This window comes from Paroedura picta, chromosome 10, assembly GCF_049243985.1.
Source record: "Paroedura picta isolate Pp20150507F chromosome 10, Ppicta_v3.0, whole genome shotgun sequence".
Taxonomy (NCBI): domain Eukaryota; kingdom Metazoa; phylum Chordata; class Lepidosauria; order Squamata; family Gekkonidae; genus Paroedura; species Paroedura picta.
This window is the reverse complement of record NC_135378.1, coordinates 8,607,733-8,630,911: the sequence shown is the minus strand read 5'-3', so window position 1 is coordinate 8,630,911 and position 23,179 is coordinate 8,607,733. Positions and strand designations below refer to the sequence as shown.

Genomic DNA, 23,179 nt, shown 5'->3' with positions numbered 1-23,179 from the left:
GACTCCAAAACTGGCAGTTGGCAAGATTTTGTAAGCATCAGAGAGGAGAAAGCTGCCTCCTGCCCTTTAGAACAATTCTGGTTCTGCTCCCTAGAGCCATGGGTGCTTTATGTTCCAGTGACACTGGTGAGAGCCAGTGCAGTGTGGTGGTTCAGTGTGTTGGAAGATCCATGCTTGAATCCCCAATCTCTCGGTGTTGCCTAACCCACAGGATTGTTGTGAGGATAAAGTGGTGGTGAGGAGAGTATGAAAGTCATTTTGGGTGCTCACTGGGGAGAAAGGTGAGGCATAAAGGAAGTTGATACATAAAACTAGAAGGCACAGGGACTGCTACACCCCTTTTACCATTGCTAAAATGGAAACTGTGTTCAAGCACAATCGACCTAAGATAATGAGCTCCTATGAAAGGGCATGGTCTCTCACCTGCACATCTGGCTTGTGAGCCCCTGGAGGCATGTGGGGCCGACCAATGCTAGGAGCCTCAAACCTGGGCTAGGTGGGCTGCAGCTGGAACCAACAAGGTAATTCTTATGGAACAAATCTCATGGGGGAGGGTGCCAGAAGTGATCCAAAGCAATCCGGCCTCTTCCACAAGCCCTCGAATAGCACCTAGTGTTTGGCTCTGGCTGTATCACTGTGTCTAGCGACTGGCTGCAAAAGATGCTGAGCTAACAAGCAGAAGTGTGCATGTCGATATAGGAAGTCTCACTTGGAACAACAGGCCCCATGGTCTTTTCCTTGCCTCAGGGAGAGGAGGGGCTTAGCGCCAGTATAAGTTTTGCACTAGGTCCAGCCATTGGTTCCTAGTAGGGTTGTGCGGTTCGGCTACCAAAGTGGCCGTTCCGGCCCGAAGCAGCCAGCGCCATGGCACTGGCTGCTTCAGGCTGGAATGGCCACTTTGGCGGCCGAACCGCACAACTCTGGTTCCTATTTAACAGGTTTACACTCAAAGAACAGAAACCTGAACCAAAAGTACTTGCACTTACCTGGCCTTTCTTGTCCCCATGCGGTGTGCTTTTGACTAAAAAGGAAGGCAGAGCGTAAGAACTCTACATAGCTGCAACTCTACAGGTCACATTTTATTAGTGTTTTATTAACCATGTCATCAAATCTTAACTAAAACTTAAGGTAATCAAGGAGCATTCAAAAAAGGCATCCCCCCACCCCCAGCCCCCCAAACTGTTTTTCTTAACCTTATTATAGCACACTAAAGCAAAACAGGGCTTATTCTGGCAGAGAAGCTAAAGGCCGTCTAAAATGACTTCTTGAAAATTTTGAACCCTCAATGTTAGGAACCGAGTGTGGGAAGGCAGCTGATGGGGCTGGCATCACGGAGGACCTATCCATTTCATTCACGATATCTGGGAGCCTGAGAAAGACCCATCTCACTGAGGATCCCGTGCTGTTCAGATCCAAGTAATCAAGTGAATTTCCTTGTCGAGAAGAGTGAAATGTGGGTGGGTTAGACCCACTCATAGCCTACAACCTTTCAGGGACCATCTAAATGATCTACAACAAACCTGTTTGGAACTAAAATACCCAGCCAGGGAGGTCAAGGAACAGATTAACAAAGCCAGAAGGATACCAAGAGAAAACCTGTTAGAAGACAGACCCAAAAGAGAAAACAGCAGAGCACCACTAGTGGTTACATAGAGCTCTCAGCTCAAGACAGTACAACGCATCATCAGTGATTTACAACCTCTACTAGATAATGACAGTTCTCTTTCCCAAGCACTGGGGGGGTAAATCTTTTCTTTCGCACAGACAGCCCCCCAATCTCAAACAACTCCTCACCCACAACAATGCAGCATCGAATGTGAACATCAACACTGGTACTAGAGCTTGCAACAAACCCAGATGCCAACTTTGCTGCCATATACACTCCAATGCCACAATTACTGGACCTAACAACGTCACCTATACCATCAAAGGCTTATACACCTGCTCATCTTCAAACTTGGTATATGCCCTCAAGTGCCAACAATGTCCCTCTGTTTTCTACATAGGGCAAACAGATCAAACCCTCTGCCAAAGAATTAATGGACACAAGTCTGACATCAAAAACCAAAAGACTGAAAAACCTGTACGAGAACACTTCAACCTTCCAGGACATTCTATAAGGGACTTAAAAGTAGCTGTTGTATTACAAAGAAACTTCAAGAACAGGCTAGAAAGGGAGATTGCAGAAATGCAAGTTATTACAACACTCTACTTTGACATACCCTGGACTCAACAAGGACAAAGGTTTTTTATCTCACTATGCATGCTAACCTTATGCAACTTTTGTTTCCACATTCCTCACAATTTATTTTAATTGGGATTATGTGACTGTTATTACAAAACTCTATACTATGACATACCCAGGACTCAATAGAGACAAAGGTTTTTTTAATTCATGCTAACCTTGTTCAACTTGTGTATCCATATTCCTCACTATGTATTTTATTTGTGATAATATGACTGTAAGATATGGCAATGGAATGGAATTTTGAGTTTGACTCCCTGTCCTTGGGATAGTGACCAGCAATTCCCTGGTCTCACAGTTGTATGGAGGTCTCACAGGAATGTCTCACAGCTGTATGGAGCAAGCAGCATATGGAGAGGTGATAGCCTTTGATCTCTCTACCAGCAACACTTTGGTTTCTCTTTGTAAAGTACACTGAATTCTAGGGGATTCTTTGGCTGTTTTGAAAAAGGATTATCATTGGCTGCATCTGGTTGTGACACAGATGTAACAAAATTGATTTTTGCCATATATTCCCTGTCATGTAAGAAGATGATAGTCTGACGAAGGGTGCTTGCACTCGAAAGCTCACGCCCTGAATAAATCTTTGTTGGTCTTAAAGGTGCTACTGGACTCTGATTTTGTAGTGCTACTTCAGACCAACACGGCTACTCATTTGAATCCACACAAAAGACGTCAGCCCTCCCTGCCCTGAGCCAGCTTGCCAGGAGGATAGTCTAAAAATCCAACAAATAAATAAACCAACTGAAGAGAATAGGGGAGGGCCTCATACTACAACTCCCAGGGACCTCTGCATCAGGGTGAACTTATAGCTGGGAGCCCCAATGTGATGCCGGGGGGGGGGGGAGGGCACTGTGGTGCCCACCAACACCTTTTCAGGTGTTTTCATGAAGTGGGCGGGGCCAGGTGGGGCATTTGCCTAGCAAGGCTTCTGATTGGCCACTGGAGATCTGACTGCCTCGGCAGATTTTTAACATGTTGGTTTGGTGACAAATACCACCACCAACAAGATCTTCCCTGTGAGAGAGGAAAGCAAACGGAGGCAGTCATTTTGTCGTGGTTGCTGCTATCACCTTCTCCTGGAGCCATTTTTGCTTGCACCCCAAAGGTGCTCCTAGGCTCAAAGGGCCTGGGGATCCCTGGCGCATCGCAAGATCTGAACTTCTGAAGCAGCGATGCTTTACGAGAGAGGACATTTCCCTTCTGCTCTGTTCCCTTTGGTAAAAAACCCAAAAAAACCCCATCTGAATCATTACCTTTTGGAAGAATCTTCTCTTTACTCTTAGGACTTGAAGACTGCTTCATTAATTAAAGACAATGTTTTGGAATCATTATTTCATCATAAAAATAACAAGTATTGATTATTTAGCAAAAATAGAATTAAGACTTTGCAAGTGACATCAAGAGCTATGGGAAATAAAGAGGGGGGAAAATCTAATGCATTTTATCTTACTACAATACACCTGGTAACCAAAAGCTGTTTCACAGATGGTGTGGAAATAAATTTGTCCAGGGAGATGTAGCCAATTGTGGTTCTTTTTCACAATATTGATATTTGCACAGATGTTCACTGTATTTAAAGCTAGGCAACCCTGTTTTGGTACACTTTCTTTCAAGACAGAGGTAAATCCAGGGTAAATTTCACAAGCTCATCTAAATCTCACCCCAGCCAAAAACTGATTAAGACATTCCTTTCTGGGCTTTCCTTGGCATTTGGGGTGCAGCTCCGTTCTGCTTCTGTTCTCACACACTTGACAGTACAATTATACCAGCCAATCTTTCAAGAATGGTTTATAGATTCCCCAAGATCCTGCACTTGAAGGACTTTAAATACTCGGAATGGGCTCTAAGGATACTCAAAGCACAAGTCAAATTCTGCCTCTTGAACTAATGTCAGCTTCAGGGCAGACAGGGGCATTTAGGAAGACCAATCTCTATTGCAGGGGTAGTCAAACTGCGGCCCTCCAGATGTCCATGGACTACAATTCCCACGAGCCCCCACTGGCAGGGGCTCATGGGAATTGTAGTCCATGGACATCTGGAGGGTTGCAGTTTGACTACCCCTGCTTTAACCCTTCAGCTGCTAGAGAAATCAGGAGCTCTTTGCACATGCAGCAACCGGCTCTTGAGTTCTAGGCCGATTCACCTGTGCCACTTCAGAGCTCAGAAACAGCTAAAATCAACACCAGAGGCGGTAAGAGGGGGAGAGAACTGTGCTGACCCCAAAGCCCTCGAGTGGGGAAGGAACTGACGGGCCTCTGAGCCTGACACCGCGCTTGGCATGGGAAACCCAAAGCCAGCCTGGTCCCCCTGCAGCCAGGGGGGCTCTTCACACGACCAAGTTTCACCTCCTGCTCCCTGTAACTGAAGCCCAGTAGATCTGGCCTCGCCCTGTAGAGCTGCAGGCAGCAAATCTCTGGCTTTTCTCAGGGGTTTGAAGAGGGAGAGCTCCCTTCCCTAGGCAGGCTTCTCTTCTCAAGGATTCACGCACCTGCCCATTTCCCTCAACCTTTCCTCACAGGACCTGATTTTCAGACCACTGGCCACCGTGGGTGCCCTTCCCCTAAGCCTGCTCCAATTTGCCTTCCTCTTTCTGAGAATGCAGCCCCCAGAACTGGACCAGGCGGTCCCCTATTTCACTGCAGAGATTGCACAGCGGGCCCCTTGAACGGCACAGCCTGAAGAAAGAGCCCAGGTGGCCCAAGGAATTTGCACTACATCAAGGAGAAATCCTTAAGGATTCCACTGAGGACTTGGCTGAAGGTTCTGAAAGTTGCTTCCCACATGAGATAGTAGGCAAGGGGGCTGCCGCTCGAGCCCCCCGGAGCCACTGAGCTACTGAGAGCAGAGAAGTTGCCAGATGACCCAGGCCTGGATCCCCACTCTACCGTGGGAGCGTGTTGGGTGACCTTGGGCCGGGCACCCACCCTCAGCCTAGCCTACCTGACAACGAAGGGAGGACTCCCAGTGGGGAGAACAGCAGGGGGTAGGAAATAATGAGTGTGAATGGAACTTGGGCAGTGTTTTGTCACGCAGTTCAGGAATACAGTGCACAAAAAAAAAAGCTCTCACAACAGTTCAATAACTAGACAAATGCTTACATTCCCGGTTCTTGGGTCAGCTGCTGAATCTTGACCTGAAAAGAGAACAAACCTCTTGAGTTGGAGGCAACGGCGGCTTGCTTGCCACAGAGACCCGGCAGCCGACTTACCCGGCAGTGGATGTTTACGGGGCCTCCCCCTTTTCCGTTTGATGGTTACTTGCTGGTTCACCTAAACGAAGCGGGAGGCAAAGAGGGCAGTTAGAGGTGAGGACTATCCATGGTCCCAATTAGGGTTGTGCGCTTCAGCTCGGCTGCCTTGGAGATCACCGAAGCCCGAGGAGGTCAGTGTCCCAGCATGGAGAGAAGGGGGGGCCTCTATGCACCGCTGCGGGCTTCAGTGATCACCAATTGGCCGAACTGCGCTGAAGCGCACAACCCTCACAATCCTATTAAGCAGGCAGGTCACACAGACATCACAGGCAGCCAGCAGGGGGAGGGGAGGATCTGTAGAAGTCTCCTCCACGGATCTCGTCTCCTTCTTCCTTAGAGTCTCCTGTGCCCCTTCAAAGCTGCTCTCTGGGCTCAGGAGGGTTCTGCAGCTTGAGTGGAAACCTGTAAACTGCGCTCCAATGCTTTGGGAAGAAGACAGAGCTGTCAACTCCAAGCTGCCTCCGGAGAAGAGCAGAAGGGAGGAAGATCCAGAAGGGACAAGGGGATTCTTGTTCACAGCTGAGAACAAGGGCAGGCAGAGCAGTGTCTCTGGAGAATATTTTATTATATGAGATACCTTGGACCCAGACTCGTTGGGCCTTGAAAGGTTACAAACAGCTTGTGACACTCGAGTGATGCCTGCTGGGTAGCTCCTCCTGAACTAGTGGCCTCATGGATACATTTTGAACCATTTGAAGTTTCCAAATTGTCTTCAAAGGCTGCCACAGGGATAGTTTTGCTGCACTTCAATTGGGACGGCATTGCAGCACGAACATCTCTCAGAACACTTCTGCGCAATTAAAAAGCACATACATCTGACCTGGACTTAGAATCCCATTTTTTCCTTTCTGCTTTCAAAGGCTACGTTTTGGATCAGCGGGCCTCTTGAATTAGCTGACAAAGTTCCTCTGAAGAGTCTTTTTTTTAAAACTGCTATTGCCATGTTGGTGGAAAGAGTCTTTATTCCTGGCTGGCAAAGCGACAACGGGTGGCATGCTGCAACTGTGAATTAGAACAGACCAAGCTAACTTGCCTCAACAGGAACTGAACTGGACTCCAGATCTGGTTTTTCACAAATTTTGCCAGCAGTATTATCTGTGGGGGGAAAAAAGATTCAAAGGAATGCATTTGCTGCTTAGCATCATCTCTGAGTGCTTGCATAAACAAATGGTGACTTCCTCTGCATTATATAAACCCTGGTTTTCATTTGCAGGACACCCCCTATCCATTTCTACTTCTGTGACAATTTAGATAAACATCAGCGAATTTGCTGGTGCCATAAGTTATTTGACATTTATTATATCATTTACCTGTCGCGTTCAGGATCTGAATACTTGTAGTGGTTAAACCAGTGGTAGTCAAGCTGCAGCCCTCCAGATGTCCATGGACTACAATTCCCATGAGCCCCTGCCAGCAAACACTGGGTTACTGGCAAACCCCTAAATTAAACTAACACTGCATCGACCTGTGCTTGTGCAGGAAAGGTAGTTGGGAGAATACTCCACCACAACACTGGGGCTCCAGCACCCACATCCGAGGCCATGGGCTTCCCTTGGCATCTGGGGTGCAGCTCTTGCACACCCAAATGCACAGAGCACCAAGTGGCATCAAGGAGGGAGAAGACCGGCAGGATGCACCCTAACTCTGTCCCACTCAGCCATTTCTGTTCCCTGGGTGAGCTGAGTGTTTACATTTAGAGTGGTTTTTTTTAAACACAGGAATGTGAACAAATTTGGGGTGGAAAGCTTAAAATGGCAAATTAATCCAAAATTACCTTTTTCTCTTACAGCATCCAATGGTGGTTCCTGAATCTCTGCACTGACTTCAGGTACCCTTCCTGAATCTCTGGCAGCAACCTCCTAAGGAATTCAAGAACAGACCGGCAACGTTGTACCAAGAAACCCTTGGTTTTAGAATAGTGTCGCCTTATGTAAATCAAAGCCTGGGAGAGCAAAACCCCCAACTCAGCCCAAAGCTGATTCCACCCGAGTGCCCCGTACACACACGCCGAGGGGGTCAGAGCGCTGCCCTGGGACACACAACTTTGTTTGGATTGAGTGCCAAGAAATCCACTCCAAAGAAACCAAATCAACAACACGCCAATACAAGAGATCAAGCCAGCTCAAGCTCTGGGCACTCAATTTGCATTCCTGGGGCAGGGAAGAGGACTATGGCAAAGCCTTTGAGGCAAGAACAAAATCTGAGCCCAGGGGCACCTTTAAGGTCAACGATGCAGGCACACTTCCCCAGACAGAATTGCTGGTCTTAAAGGTGCCATTGGACTCAAATTTTGCTCTGCTGCTTCAGACCAATGTGGCTACACACCTGAACCGTTGAGGCAAGGCAAGCCCATGAGGACTTGGAACTGGCCCATAACATCAAGGAGTGCCAAAAGCATCTGCCAGATGGTTTCATAGTGAGGGCAGGGATGTTTTCGACTGATTTAGCCGACAAACTATGCTACTTAAGCGCAAGGATTTCACATGCTATGGCCAACACACTTCCCTCCCCTGTTAGAATGTATATTGCAGGGGTAGTCAAACTGCGGCCCTCCAGATGTCCATGGACTACAATTCCAGGGGGCTCCTGGAAATCGTAGTCCATGGACATCTGGAGGGCCGCAGTTTGACTACCCCTGGTATATTGGGTGGTGTCCTTAGTTAGCTTTTTAAAGAATGTGAGGGGCAGAAATAGCCAAGCGCAGCCACTTCCTAGATCATTTCACCCCCTTCCCCACGTTCTAAAGATCAAGTCCCCTGGATGAGGCGCCCTCCTCCTTCCCTTGCCAGGCGACCAAAGTGCCACAAATGTCACCATTCACTGTTTCAAATGAAGTTCAGGTAAAGGTAAAGGTATCCCCTGTGCAAGCACCGAGTCATGTCTGACCCTTGGGGTGACGCCCTCCAGCGTTTTCATGGCAGACTCAATACGGGGTGGTTTGCCAGTGCCTTCCCCAGTCATGACCGTTTACCCCCCAGCAAGCTGGGTACTCATTTTACCGACCTCGGAAGGATGGAAGGCTGAGTCAACCTTGAAGTTCACGTGGCTATTGATACACAAAGCAGTTTAAAATGTAAATTAGACCTGGAACTAGCAAAAGCACTCAGCCATCTGAAAGTGCATCACGTCTCTCTCTGACCTCCCCAATTCAGAAGTCACACAGAAAAAAAGAATTCAGGAATACACCACCTGGGCTTGTCTCTTGACTTCCAAACCCTGGCTCTCTTCAGGTTCCTCTCCCAAAATCTGAGACACTGGGCCACCACCTGGAAAGCAATGTTGACACTGATCTGAAATGATTCTCCAAAGTCTCATGCACAAGGGCGCTAAAGTGTCATGAATCACTTTCTTAAGGTCACGCTGACCTAGGAGCCCTGCCATGCAAAACTAGCCCAAGGTTCGCTATCGGAGACAGTAATGCAAGAGCACATGTTGCGTTTCGGCTACCTGAGTTGCCCTGTCCCGTAGCTGGAGGGCAGTCTCGCGTTTCTTCCTCCTGATCAGGTATTTCTACCTGTAACTAACAAGAGGACAGGCGATCAGAAGACCAAAAGAACACCATTGCCTTGCTCGGTCAGACCAAGGTCCATCTAAGTCCAGCACCAGGTTTCATTTATGGAATATACCGAGTCGCTTTTCAACTTCACAAAGTTCACAAAGCGATGTACAAAATGGAAGCATGTGTTAGTACTACCAAGGGAGGCCCTTCCCTCCCTGGTTCCTCTGGGAATGGCAGACGCCAAAGGATCCCCATCATGGTCTCTGACTGCTAGATGGCCAGAGAGACCCTCCTGACTCTGCCAGAAGAAATCGCTCCCAGAGGACAAGAAAGCCCTTCCTTGCTGCATATTCCCCAGCAGATCCAGATGCGCAGAGATGTTGCTCAGAACTAGGATTTTCTAGCACTAGAGTTGCCTGGAGCAACTGGAAGTGACATCACACCATCAACGTGATGGTGCTCTTCCCCATGTCCCTGTCCCTCCAGCTGGGGCTAGCTGCTGGAGGGCAGCCCTAACTAGCACAGGATTAGTCCATGGCCATGCCCTTCGCCCACTGTGCTTACAAGAAACACTGTCCCATCATGGCTGGCCCCACGCACATCCCATCCCCACTGAGAGCATGGCAATCTCAAGGGGCAAGAAGAGATTGAAGGGTTTCCCAGGTCAAATGACGTATCTAACATTTCTCTCTCTCTGCAGTCTGCACCCAAAGCCCACCCAGAACCTGCCTGCTTGGTGGGGGCAGGTCTCGACCCTGCAATGTCCTTCTAAGGAATGAGCCATCCCGTTTTGGGGGCTTTCGTTTTTGAGCAACAATACAGCAACAAAAGTCTTTGCTTAGGTGCCACCAACTGAATTAGTCATTCTCCGCCCTTGCTGTCACATGCCTTTCTTCAGGAGGCTAAGACACAAAAAGGAAGGAAAAGATAAATACAAACCTCAGGTGACTTTTCCTCAGGAGATGTGACTTTCACTGCTTCAGTTACAATGATGGTCTCTGAAGCTTCAAGAGCTAAAACACAAAAGCAAAACTATATTAAGTTGTGACTTGGCATATGCGGACATTTCTACACGTCCTTTAACAACACATGTTTTAGAACATTTGTCCAGGATAAGAAATCGTGTCATGGACGTTCCTATGGTAAGCCATTTTGTGCAAAATAATCATTCATTAAGGGACTTAAAATTTCTTGGTCTTCACTCTAAGCCGTATGGCACTACTAACTTCAAGAAAATGCTGTTATGAGAAAGTTACTGTATTCATTATTTACCGACTATATAACCCATGGGCTTAAACCTGCCCTTGGACTTTTCTTGTTTCTTGTGAAATTGCAAAATGTACTAGAAAGTGTCTGGACTAAAGAGAAACTAGGGAGAACTGGGGAATGTATCTTTAAGAATGACTTAACTCTTTCCCACAACTCTGTGCTTAGGAAGGGGCTCTGCACCTGTTCTTTGGCAGACAAGCGGGAGTCAGGCAGTTGTATGTTGCTACCTGGTCCCCCATTAACAAATATTGCTGTGAAACTGGGTAAGCATACTTTGTATGTAATGTAATATTTGGAGTATACTTTAATTATGCTAGTATGGATTTTGATGTAGCTATTGGATATTTTATTTAGTAGGATATGGGAGAATTTTTGAATTTTTTCAGGCCTGAAGGGAGGAGAGGGTACAGAGTCCTGAGCTAGGGCAGCCATTGGCCCCGGGGGGGGGGGTAGATTCCACCAATAGGAGGCTTTGGAACTTCAGCATTTTGTCAGATCGCTGTCACAGTCACGGTTTTATGTATATAGATAGATGAAGATGATGATTTATATGCAGTGTTTATGTACACCAGAAAAGAGTCCAGAAGAACCTTAAGACTAACCAATGCTTATGGCAGGGAAGGAGCTTCAATGAGTCACGCAGTGATTCCTGAAAACATCCTCTGCTGCCGCATAGTTGGTGAGTCTTGAAGGTGCTCCTGGACTCTAGCTCTTTTCTACTGCTACAGATGGACCAACAAGGCCACCCATTTGGCTCTACCTGAAGAAGGGAACAGTGATTCCTGAAAACTCTTCCCCTGACACAAATGTTGTCAGTCTCTAAGGAGCTTCTGGACTCTAGTGCTTTTCTTCTGCTGTAGACAGACTAGAATGGCAACCCAACTTAATTTATATACCGTATTTGCCGCCGTATAAGGCGACTGGGCGTATAAGACGACCCCCCAACATTTTCACTCAAAATATGGAGTTTGCCGCCGCCGTGAGCCCAGTGGGGAGGGGAGCTGCCGCCGCTTGCCGCCGCTGTGAGCCCAGTGAGGGGGAGCTGGTGCTGCCCGCCGCCCGCAGCCTGCCGTGAGCCCAGTGGGGGAGAGCTGCCGCTGCTGCTCGCCGCCGCCGCTCGCCCAGTGTGGGGGGGAGCTACCGCCGCCGCCACTCGCCGCCGCTGCTCGCCCAGTGGGGGGGAGCCGCTCGCCGCCGCTCGCCGCCACTGTGAGCCCAGTGGGGGAGAGCTGCCGCCGCCCGCCGCCACCGTGAGCTCAGTGTCAGGGGGGGGGGAGCCGCCCGCCGCCACATCCAGACTGAAGTGCACCCGGCGTATAAGACGGCCCCCCCACTTGGAGGCATGTTTTTGAGAGGGAAAAAGCCGTCTTATATGCCGGCAAATACGGTACATGAGGCATTTTACGTTTCACAGCAGCAAAGTCGTTGTGGTCTGACAGAAAAGCAAATGTTGCATCCACTTTATTCCTTCCTGAAATTGCCAATTTCCCCAATGGGGAATAGTTAATTTTTCCCTTCTGCAATTTCCAATTTCAAGAAAGTTTGCCTAGTGCACCAACTGAAGCAGGGAGGAAGATGACCCCCCCTACAAAAAAAAAAAAAGCTGTCCTTTCCTGTCACTTTCATTTAGGTTTGCAATGGCCACTCTGCACACTGCCTGATTCTACCCACACAGTCCACTGGCTCTCACCTCCTGGCTCCTGGGCCCAAAGAACAGGAGAGGTTTGGGCAAGAGCTCCTTAAGCGGCACTGTTAGTCGCTCACTGGCTCAGGAGAGCAGTGCTTTGCCTTGAGAAATCACACACCGACAGGACAGGAAGCCGATGGCTCCCACTTTCCCATCTCCACTTTAAAATGTTTAACATTCTAGCTTGCTGTAATGCCGCACTGTAAATTAGAGAAGGCCACCAGCATGTAGTGTTCCCTGTGAAAAGTAGGTTCATTAAAGGAAATTAACATGTGTGCACAGTTCCCTTTATTGCTGCTACGTTAAGGACTCATAAAAAGAAACTTTCAGCCTTTAAGCGCTACAGAGCTTGTTCTTAGCCTCTTCAACAGAGACAGGGAATTTACATTCCTGGGAGTCTTGGATTACTCGGCTCAGCGTCTGCTATGCACATGCATCGCTGACAGAAAACATGTCTTGTCTTTTAAACCAGGGGTAGTCAAACCTGCGGTCCTCCAGATGTTCATGGACTACAATTCCCATGAGCCCCTGCCAGCGTTTGCTGGCAGGGGCTCATGGGAATTGTAGTCCATGAACATCTGGAGGACCACAGGTTGACTGCCCCTGTTTTAAACAACTTCCTTTTAACCTTGGCTGAGTAAAGTAAAGGGAGTGATCTAAAATGTCTTGAATACAGGAAAAGTGCTGCTGTAAATTTTGAACATTTGTTACATATTGTAAAGTTTAGAGAACACAATGGAGAGATCACCTTGAAAACATGCGATGCTGTAATGACAGCATTTTTACGTGTGAGGGAAGAAGAAACTTATATTCTGAGCAGGGAATCACCAACAGCCAGTGATTAAAATGTGGGGCTTGCTGCCAGAGGAGGCAGGGACGGCCACAGGCATAGACAGCTTTCAAGGGGGATTAGATAGATTCAGTGGCTACTAGCCATGGTGATTAAAGGGAACCTCCACGTTCAGAGGTAGTCAACCTTTGAATCCTGGTGCCAGGAGCCAGCAGCAGAGGAAGGCCTTGGCCAGAGCGTGATTAAAATGTGAAAGATGTCGCACAGTAATAAGCAGCATGAAAAGGGGATTAGATGGAGGATAGGCCCCTCGATGGCTACTAGCCATGGCGGCTGAGGGGAACCTCCACATACAGAGGCACTAATCCTCTGGATCCCTGAGCCAGGGGCAACATATGGGGAAGGCCTTGGTCTCTCTGCCCTGTTGTTGGCCCGCTGGAGGCACAGTTTGCCCACTGTGTGAGACAGGATGCTGGACAAGATGAACCATTGGTCTGATCCTGCATGGGCTCTTGTGATGCACATGTACTCTGAGAAGGACAGCAGAGCTACAGTGTAGTATCTCCACAACAGCCAAGAAGCCTGTTAGTCCCACATGAGGATTAGCTGGCTTCCTTCCACCCATGTCATTGCTTACCATTGACTTAATTTACTTAAACTGAACATTTAGGAGTGGAATTATAGGATGAACTAGATGACAGTCTCTATTCCTACTGCTAACAAGTTATTTTGCATCTAATTGCTCTGACATCTGAGTTCACAAATACTGGGAACCAAGAGTTCCATGTGAATGAATTATGCATCCAGCCTACAAAAGGGTAATTTATTTCCTCAAAAATATCTTTACCTTTGGCCATCTCTTCTGGAGGACCTTCTTCCTGCTTATTTTCTTTTATTGGGCTCTTGCTTTGAAGCTCCTGTAGAATCCAGGGGGGAAACAATGTAAATACTGCAATATTTACCATTCAGCAGGCAGAACTTGCTATGAGTGAACGGCCACTGTCACGGTCCTGCGATCAGCGGTGATTGCTGCAGACCGAATGAGAGGCAGTATCATGACAGCCACGATTAAAGCTCAGTTCAGTGGCTGGAGTAGCTGGTCGGCATACAGAGGGCCTCAGCTCCAGCCCCTGATACCAGCAATGAAATAACTTGAAACAATATCCTGCAATTGTGAGTTCTGTGCTTGTACTATAATAGTAGTAGTAAAATGTCCTCATTGGCCAAAGGCCCTCACAATATCCACAAACAAGCATGTACGCTAGAATAATTAAAACTCCACCCCTATTTCCATAGCTCAGACACACAAGTATCCAATTTACAGCATATATGTTGAAACAAATAGAATTCTACTCATATTTCCCAAATTCAGATACTTTTCTTGTCGTGTAATGCAAAGATGAAGCTTTGACTTAAAAAATGCTTCTGAAATGAGCATCTCCGATGCCTCAGTAGACTGCGCTAATATGTGCAAGAGAGATCTTGGGACAGGGTTTACAGCAGAATCCTAAACTAAGCTGCACCCTTCTTGGCCCTCTGAAGCCAAAGGGCTGAGAAGGGTGACACTCTGCTTAAAATCACACAGCAGGCACAATAATTCAATATGCCAGGGCAAACCTACTGAAGGGTTTGGAAAGCTGAAGTCAGTTTCATTTTCTCCTGAAAATTGGCCTTAAATACACACCTTCTAAGAAGAGTGCGCACAACTGTACAGAAAACAATATTCTCATAATATCTCAAATACCTCTTCAGCCACCAGGTCAGACTGTCGGTCCAGCTCTTCAGGCACCATGGGAAGAATTTCTTCACTGTCTAAATAAAGGAGAGTCATTTAAACATGTAAATAAGGCTTGACCTGCTTTAATCTTATTAACCTATCAAGTGGAACGAGCCAACTATTTCTTAGAACAGTTCCCTTCATTTACCTTTGCTCCATGCTTTGACCTATTAAGGTGAAGTAGGAAAACTGGCGCACAATTTTTATAATGGTATATTTATAAAAGATAATCAAATTTATATGTGGCTTTTCTAGGCTTTCTCCTAAATAAGCCTAATCGTAGAGCAGGGGTAGTCAAACTGCGGCCCTCCAGATGTCCATGGACTACGATTCCCAGGAGCCCCCTGCCAGCGAATGCTGGCAGGGGGCTCCTGGGAATTGTAGTCCATGGACATCTGGAGGGCCGCAGTTTGACTACCCCTGTCCTAGAGTTTTGAAGTCAACAGGTCTGGGATCAGGCGGCTCCTATCTGAAAAAGCTGGCTGTCAAACCCCGCTCACAAACAAGTCTGGCTTACCTCCAGTGGTTCTCCCATAATACGTGAAGAAGCTTTGCCTGGAGGAGAGGCCCCATTCTGTCACAGAAGAAGTCTTCCTCCAACACAAGGTTACTAGTTGAGTGTAGCCATGAGATTCAAGTCCCCTATTGTGTTTCTCTTGTACATGGAGAAGGATTTTCAGATAAGAAAGGCATAAAAGCTGACGAGCTGATAAGAATTGCTTGCCTGAACCTCTGTGGTAAGTGGGGAGGGGATCTGGCATATATTTGCACCAAGCAGCTCTGCTACCAGCAACCCTCACGCAAGCTGGGGAAGAAGTTCGTTGATCCCTGTCAAGTGTCTTGTTGACAGTGTCACAGGGGAGGCTTGTCTTCCAAAGACATTTAAAAAACGAGCATCCTGTTTTTCACAGCAACTTGCTTGGACACACCCTGCCTGCCAACTGGTGGCATCCAATGCCCAACACACTGATGCCCATTTTTCATCGATGCGCATACGCACTACAAAGAGGCCAAGATCCTGGACTCCTGCGTCCATCATGGCAAACTGCAGTTCCCGGCTGACCGGAAGGAATTTCCAGGGGACAACAGGAGTGGGTAGATGTGGCTCACGGAAGGGCTCCAAGGCTGGTCTGGGAGTTCCACTAAGCCGATCTGGGATGAAAGGGGGACGTTGAGTCTGGGGGAGCCAAGTCTCTCTGTTTTGGAAATACCTGAACTACTTTTAAATAAGATGCTCAATTATATGTACTCCTAATGAAGTACTTTTATGTACTTCATCCTGCAGCAGTGATTACCAACCAAAGGTGTCCTAACCTCAATCCTGGTTTTAGCTGAGCTTTTTTGTCAACCAGCTTTTTCATTCAAACTTGCTTAGACAAATTTCTTGCTAAGCTGTCTGCCCATGAGGCTGGGAGTTCAATCCCAGCAGCCGGCTCAAGGTTGACTCAGCCTTCCATCCTTCTGAGGTCGGTAAAATGAGAACCCAGCTTGCTGGGGGGTAAACGGTAATGACTGGGGAAGGCACTGACAAAACACCCCGTATTGAGTCTGCCATGAAAACGCTGGAGGGCGTCACTCCAAGGGTCAGACATGACCCGGTGCTTGCACAGGGGATACCTTTACCTTTACCTTTATGTTACTTTATTGCATACTCCCTGATGTGCAGAAGCTGTTTGTATCCTGCCCAATATGCATTTAGCTTTGTGCATTTACATGACTATTTGGTAGAGCAGTCGTTCATTTTAACAGCTGATTAAGTCTTCAAAATAGAAATATTCAAGCATGAAACTTCATTATATTGTATTATATTTAAAAAAGGAGAGCTCACCAGAATGAAGTCCTAAGCTGTTTTGAGGAGCAGCTTCTGGTTCATGACTATCATCCACTTTGGCTTCAGCATCGATCAAACTATGTTGTGTGCTCAGATCTGCTTCTGCAGGGAGTGCGCCGTTCTCAGAGTTGCTCCCCAATTCAACAGGCAATGCTGCCAAATAGTCCCTCTTGGGGAGGTCCCTTTTTCCAGAAAGGTCAGTTTTTAATACTGGGTTATGCTTAACATTGTCTATTAACAATTTTTTATCTTCTCTTTCTTGTTCCAAGTGGATATTGGAAGGGCTTAAGGCGGCTTCATTATGGAGTGTGTCTTCTTGGAGAAGCAGGACAGTTTCAGCAGATGGTGCCCCACTGGCAGAGGACTCCAAACACATTTCTGTGCAGGGGTTTTCATCTGCACTCAGGGATTCCCCGGTACTTGCAACAGTTTCCGGTTTTTCAGTGTCCTCTCTGGTCTCAGATGCCACCGATTCTCCTGTCAAAGTCATCTGAGGTTCCTCCTGGCAGGAACTTTGACTTTCTTCACAAACCACAACTGAAATGTCCTTGTCTTCTTCTGGGGCTGAAGATATTGAATGGTCTGCTTCTTCGGCACACACAACATTCCTTTCGTCACCTACTTCTGTGTTTTCAAAAGCAAGCAGAGAATCCCCTAAGGCAGAACTGTTGGAGACACTATCACATTCTTCTACCATCCTGGCAGCGACTGCTGCAGTGACCTCCGGATTCTCCGTATTCAAGGCAACCACTCGCACATCAGGTTTGATACTGGCGTCATTTTGTCCGGAGGTGTCACGTTTTGTCTCCTCTTCAACACAAACTGTAGCACCTTGGATGCTTTTTACTGTGTTTTGAACAGCCAGTTCCAATTCTTGGCCCAGAGGATCGCCTGGTTGAATAGCTCTGTCCTCCTCTGCTGCATCTGGACAGCCTATGGCCCCATCACCCTTCTCTCCGATTTCTGCAGGCAGCAGCCCCCCTTCTGTCGTACTGGTAGAAATAGTGACAGACTCAAGTCTTTGTTCTGTTCTTGTTTCGGAAACTGGATTCAATTCTTGCGTGGTTGCAGGAGACACAGAAATCCCCAAATGTTCTGCAGAGCTTGTTGAGATTAGGGCTGTGTGAGCAAAGGGTGGATTCAAATCTTCTGTGCCCGTGTGTGAAAGAGGAGCCTCTAGATCTTCATTGCTTGTGGAAATCACAGTGCACTCATCTCTTTCCTCCTGGCTCTGGTCAGCAGCATGGCTTTTGTCAGCTTCTCCCCTGGATACACTGGGCATGGGAATGGCTTGCCTTTCCACATTGGTTGAGGTCATTTCGACTGCTCTTCCAGTGGCAAACTGACTCTTGTCATCTTCTGTGATTGCACTAGGCATAGGGGCTTCAAATTCTTCCAACACACTTGTGGAAACCTTATTTGGTGTAACAGCTCCATCTTGACTCAGGCATGAGTCAACGGCCGTGCTAGACATTGGGGCCTCAAATTCTTCTCTACTTAAACTTGTGGTCTTATCGGTGTTTGTAGCAGAGGTCTGCTCCATGAGTTTGGAAGAACAATGCGGAAGTGAAAGGCATACATTGGCCACACTGGTAGAGATGGTCTCGGCTTCATCTTTACTGTCTTCAGAAACGGAAGGAATGGTCTCTTCTACTCTAACGATCTGGCCTTCACATTTCATACTGTCTAAGTAAGATGTGGCATTTTCATTCTTCTCTCCCACAGCAGATGTTTGGTCTGTACTTTGATCTGAGATTGTACTGATTGTGCCAAATTCATACTTCTCTTTATCTGCAGACTCTTCCTCCTTTTCTGTGATGAAGCCCAGAACATTTTCATTGCCTGAACGAACACTAGTGGTGCTGCTTCCAACAATTCCCTTGGTGCTGTGGCTGCTACTGCCACCCTTGGTTTCTTCCCCTAAGTGGGTCATGCTGTCAACAGTACCTGCCCCTGTATTTGTGGTCAGGATCCCTAACTCTGTTTCAAGCTGGCCTGTAGCTTGACAGATGGAGGAATTCCCACTTCCTGCTGTCCTTTCAGCTTCTTCAGCAACCATAGAGCCTGTGGCATGATCCATTTCTTCATTGCCTCTTCCTGTGCTGGTAACAAAGTCTTCACCTTCTTCGTCTTCCTCCTTGGCCCCTGTGCTGGTCACAAAACCTTCATCGTCGCAGGAGCCTCGGCTAACCTCGGTGGCATTTGTTTCAGCCGCGGCTTCTGTACTCTCCGTAGCATGCTCGTATTTCTCTTGGATGCCTAAAGAAACGGAAAAACCTTCATTGCTGTCCTCCAAGCCAGTGCAAGCAGCCGCGGCTTCAGGGCCGTCTTCTGCCGTTATGCCTGTGCTGGTGACGGCACTTTCACCGGACACGACGTCTTCGCTCTTGTCGGCTTGGGTTCCCGTCACGGTATCATTGGCCTCCAACCTGGCACCTGTCTCAGTCACCACACTGTCTTCCTGAGAGTCTGTGCCGGTGACGGAGCAGACAGCAAAGCCCACGCTTCCTCTTGCTGCACCTGTACAGGTCACGGCGCCGTCGGCGGCTTTAACCTGCCCGGCCCCACTTGTGTTCGTTTGAAATTCATCAGGATGGTCACTGTGCAGAGAGCCACCCCGATCTGCGGAGCCTGCGCTGGTGACAGCCCCGTCACCTTCCAGCTCACTAATGCCAGTCGTGGCACTGTCAAAACGGCTCGTACCCCGAGAAGCAGAGGCCGCTCGCCGCCCTTCGGAGCCCGCGCTGGTCACAGCATCATCTTTCTCTTCTGTTTCAACGTTATCTGGATTTTGCTCCAGTTCTGCACTGCTTTTGTTGCTGAGCTGTTTACTACTTTCTTCCACATAATTTGCAGCGCATTCATCACTGTCCTCCTCCTTTGTACTGGTTAAGGAGCTTTCGCATGCCGCAAGCCCTTCAGTGACACCAACGCCGCTTTCCTCAGCAGCAGTGACCGTGCATTCGCCATAGTCCTGTCCGCTCACAACATGGAGCCCTTCTTGGGTTTTGGTCCAGGTGCCGACGTGGAAACCTTCATCCGCTTCGATGCTCGTACAGATCAAAGTAGCCTTCCCTTTCTCTTCGGAGCAAGAAATAATCGCATCGCCTTCTCTTTGCAAGTTTACAGAGGAGCTTCCTTCGCCACGGTTTCCTTCCGTACTCGTAGCTGTTGCTACGCTTCCGGCACTTCTCTCTGTGCTGGTTCCTATAACGGCTGCATCGGAAGTCTCCATGCTGTGGCAGATTCCACACGTGTTGCCTCCTACACTGCTACCCACAACACTGGTTTCATTTTTATCTTCCATGATGCCACTTGCATGAGCACTGCCTCCTTCTTCCGAAATGTTCTCAAGCGGCGATCCTGAAGAGGATTCTGTTACAGCACTGGTACTGTGATCTTCCTTACTGTTGGCTTTGCACACTGTCACATGCCGGTCTTCCCTTCCAGAAGGACCATCACTTGGACTGTCTCTTTCTAATTTCTCCAAGATGGCGGACTCCGATTCATTTGTATGGACACATCCGCCAACAATCACCAGGTTGTTCAGACTATTATTCTGTGTCATATCAGTTAATATACTTCTTACACTCCCTTGCACAATGCTCTCCTGAATGTCTATATTATCTCCAGCTGCTTGTTCACTACTTAAATATGCAGCTTCACCTCTACTTTCAATGGTTATGTCATCTATTGCACCTCCATTCACATTACTGCCAGGCACAACGGCATCATGTTGATCCATTTTAACAGTATCTTCTGTTTTACTGTCAGAAATGGCATCTTTAATACAAGGCGTAGCTAAAGCACCATATTCCTCCACAGATACACTAATCAGGGGGTTTGTGATTTCTGCAAGATTGTTACCCTCTTCTATTGAGGAAATCTTTGTTAGAGAACTGCTTTCTTTGCTTGGATCAACCACATTTTTAAGGGCGTTCTGTGCTGGAGTAGTACCCTCAGGCGTTCCTTGGGATTTTAACTTCTCATTGTCCTCCTGAGAAGTGAGTGAGTGATGATCACTTGCCTTAAGCCAAGCGATCCCATGATATGGCTCTCGCTCAGTAGGTTCCACATTCTTGGAAGCATGATCGTTTATCTCTCTCAGCCCATCTTCTTCCTTTTGGGGAATATTTTCATCCTTTTGCTTGGCAGGAATGTGACCTGAAAGGGAAGGTTCTGATACTCTTTCTTTGGAACGATCGGATTGATTACACTCATGCGCTGAATTAGGATGCGTTTGCTCTTTCGCTGCATTTTTAAATTTAGTCTCCTGTGAATAATTACTGTTTTTTTCTTCTACTGGAGATGCCTGATGAGATGATTCACTAGGGGTCTGTTCCAATTCAATCTCCATTGGCTCTTGGTGTTGCTCAGAATGTGATCTGTGACTACTAGTCCAGTCTATGTTCTGAGAAGCTGGGAAAGAGCTACCTACAGATGCAATTGCTGATGTCTTTTCTTCTCCCATACCCTTGTCCAGGGAAGACAAACTTCCTTTCCTATTTTCCCCAGCTAATCTTTTACCAGCTTTTTTATCTGCCGACTGATTGCTTTCTTGCCCCCTGGCCTGACTGTCCACTTGTTTAACACCTTTGTCTTCCAGCTTGTTCTCTTCCTCTCTCTTTCTCATTTCCTTACTACCATGCTTCAAGCTTCTGGTTTTGTGACTTTCTGCTGACAATTTCCTTTCCAGCCTGGAACTGCTGAAATCCTTGTCACTTTTAGTTTTCTCTTTTGTAGATGATTTATCTACCAACTGCAGCTTAATTCTGTGACCAGAATCTTTTTGTGAAGTACTCATGACATGCACTCCACTTTCAGGCTCCAACTCCACAGAACTGTCTTCCAATACTCTACTTTCATTCTTGGATTTAAAATGCTTATCAAGTTCACTTTCTTCTGCATTCTTTTCTTTTTCTGATTTCTGCCCAGATTCCTGCTTGGAACAACTTTCTTGTAATTCATTTTCTGGCCCTTTGGCTTGTTTGCTATGACTTTTAGATTTGGACTTTATCGAGAGCCTTCCTTCTAAGATACTTTTTGCTTTTCGCCTGTCTTTGTGAATACTGTCGCCCTGTCTTAAAGCACTGTCCAAGCTAGTGGACTCTGCATCATGTCGATCCTTATCTTCTAAATAACTTTCATTTTTCTTTGACAACGTTGCAGAACTGTGTGGCTTTGATGCAGTGCTCTGAGACTCCTTCTGAGGCCGATGATCACTTGACGACCGTTTGCTCTTATGTTCCGCCCTTGATTTTTCTGTAGAAATATGTCTAGATTTCTTGTTATTCTCTTTACGTGAACTGTCCTCGTTTTTAGAAACAGGTTCAGAAACATTTTTCACTTCTTTGTTGCTTGCTGATGGTTTCCTTTCACTTCTGTGCTTATTTTTCCTTTCACCTGACAGAGTTTTTGTCAACTGATTATGCTTTTGATTGTTCTCCTCGACTTTGAGGCCTTTCTCAGATGGCACATTTTCTGCCTCGTCACCTGCTCTATGAACACCATCTCCTTTATATTTATGCTTTGTTAATGGTTTATCTTCAGAAAGAGTCCTCTCTTTTTCATTTTTCTCTTTTGAAGACCTAGCATCTTTCTTGAGTGTGCTCTTGAAATTCTGGGGTTCCAAGTCTTCCTTTTTAATATGTTTTTCATTTTTAAGTACACTTTTCTGCTTCTGAAGTTCTTCTGGGTTGGCCTCTGACCTATCACTGTGAGCCTTTAGATCCTTGGTGCCCGCATCATGTTGGGCTGCATCCAGCTGAAGACAGGTAGAAGTTCTCCTTTTGTGTTCTCTTTCTACTTTGGAATCACTTTTGCTCTCTTCAGTTGACTGAACCAACTCTGAAGCTCTTCTAACAAGTTTATTCATTTCAGCTTTGCCTTGACTCGCTTTCATTTCCTTTGAAGACAGCTTTTCACCACTCTACAAGAAAACACAGATTATTAGAGAATGCAAAAAATTGCTAGATACATCTACGCTGCATCACTGTCATCATTCATTACCTGTAACCGCTCCGCGGGAGCAGTATAAATAAAGCAGTAAGGGCAAGGGGGGTGGGCAGAGTCCAGGATGGGGCACAGAGCCCATTGGCCCTTGGCCCAGGACTGCCTGCCCAGCCCACTAACTCGCCCGCCTGCCGCCATGACAAGAACACACTTGCCTTGGAGCTTGGCTCCAACAAGGTACCTGGAGCCAGGGGTGGCAGGGCGCCGACAAGCGAGCCTTCCCGTCAGGGAAAGGGGCAGGAACGCTGCGTCGGAGACGTGGCGGCCCTGCTCCTTTCCCAGCCGAGAAGCTGGGGCCTGGGGTGAGAGGGGGGTGGGAAACGAGGCTTCCCCGCCTGAGAAAGGAGCAGGGACCCTGCTCCTTTCCCGACACCCTCCCAGGGGGGAGGGGGCGCCGCCATGCTGGGGGGGGGGGAAACGATGCTAGCGCTTGCTGTATTAAGCATACAGCGGGCTTGATTTCTAGTTTTAAATAATCAATGAAGGAAATCTGCAGTGTCACAGATGGATTATATTCTTCTTCTCTCCCACCTCCAAAATGTTGATAGCAGATAATCAATTCAGCTCCATCCCTGTTTTCCAGATGCTGATTCATTGGCCTGTTTTCTATCAGTTAACTTTGGGTGTTTCATTTGTTGCCTGTCTTTGCTCTGATCCACCTACAGTGCCAAACTCCAGTCTTGACCTCTGCCTAGCTTAAGCCAACACCAGAACCAAGTGGCAGTGCTACATCTGTAGCTCATTCTGTGGGGCCATAGAGTGGAAGTTGCCACAGCCTCCCTCCAACAGGGGTGAGAATAACTTTGGGTGGCAACA

At 47.4% G+C, this 23,179-nt stretch overlaps 1 protein-coding gene across 6 annotated transcripts in view; it reads right to left on the bottom strand.

Annotated features, from left to right (window-relative positions):
- The window catches only part of LOC143845321 (biorientation of chromosomes in cell division protein 1-like 1), a 56,363-nt gene that overhangs the window by 6,018 nt on the left and 27,166 nt on the right, over positions 1-23,179 (bottom strand). For 3 of the 6 annotated variants that reach the window (XM_077353589.1, XM_077353592.1, XM_077353591.1), the window contains exons 10-21: positions 16,349-22,280; positions 14,488-14,555; positions 13,591-13,660; positions 9,937-10,010; positions 8,946-9,018; positions 8,688-8,764; positions 7,273-7,357; positions 6,532-6,593; positions 5,457-5,517; positions 5,347-5,381; positions 3,502-3,544; positions 987-1,021 (exon numbers count right to left, since the gene is read on the bottom strand). In XM_077353589.1, the coding sequence (XP_077209704.1) occupies positions 987-1,021; positions 3,502-3,544; positions 5,347-5,381; positions 5,457-5,517; positions 6,532-6,593; positions 7,273-7,357; positions 8,688-8,764; positions 8,946-9,018; positions 9,937-10,010; positions 13,591-13,660; positions 14,488-14,555; positions 16,349-22,280 (6,615 nt within the window). Of the gene's footprint in view, positions 1-986; positions 1,022-3,501; positions 3,545-5,346; positions 5,382-5,456; positions 5,518-6,531; positions 6,594-7,272; positions 7,358-8,687; positions 8,765-8,945; positions 9,019-9,936; positions 10,011-13,590; positions 13,661-14,487; positions 14,556-16,348; positions 22,281-23,179 lie in introns of those variants that run through there. The other 3 variants (XM_077353590.1, XR_013234358.1, XR_013234359.1) reach the window with 3 other exon arrangements.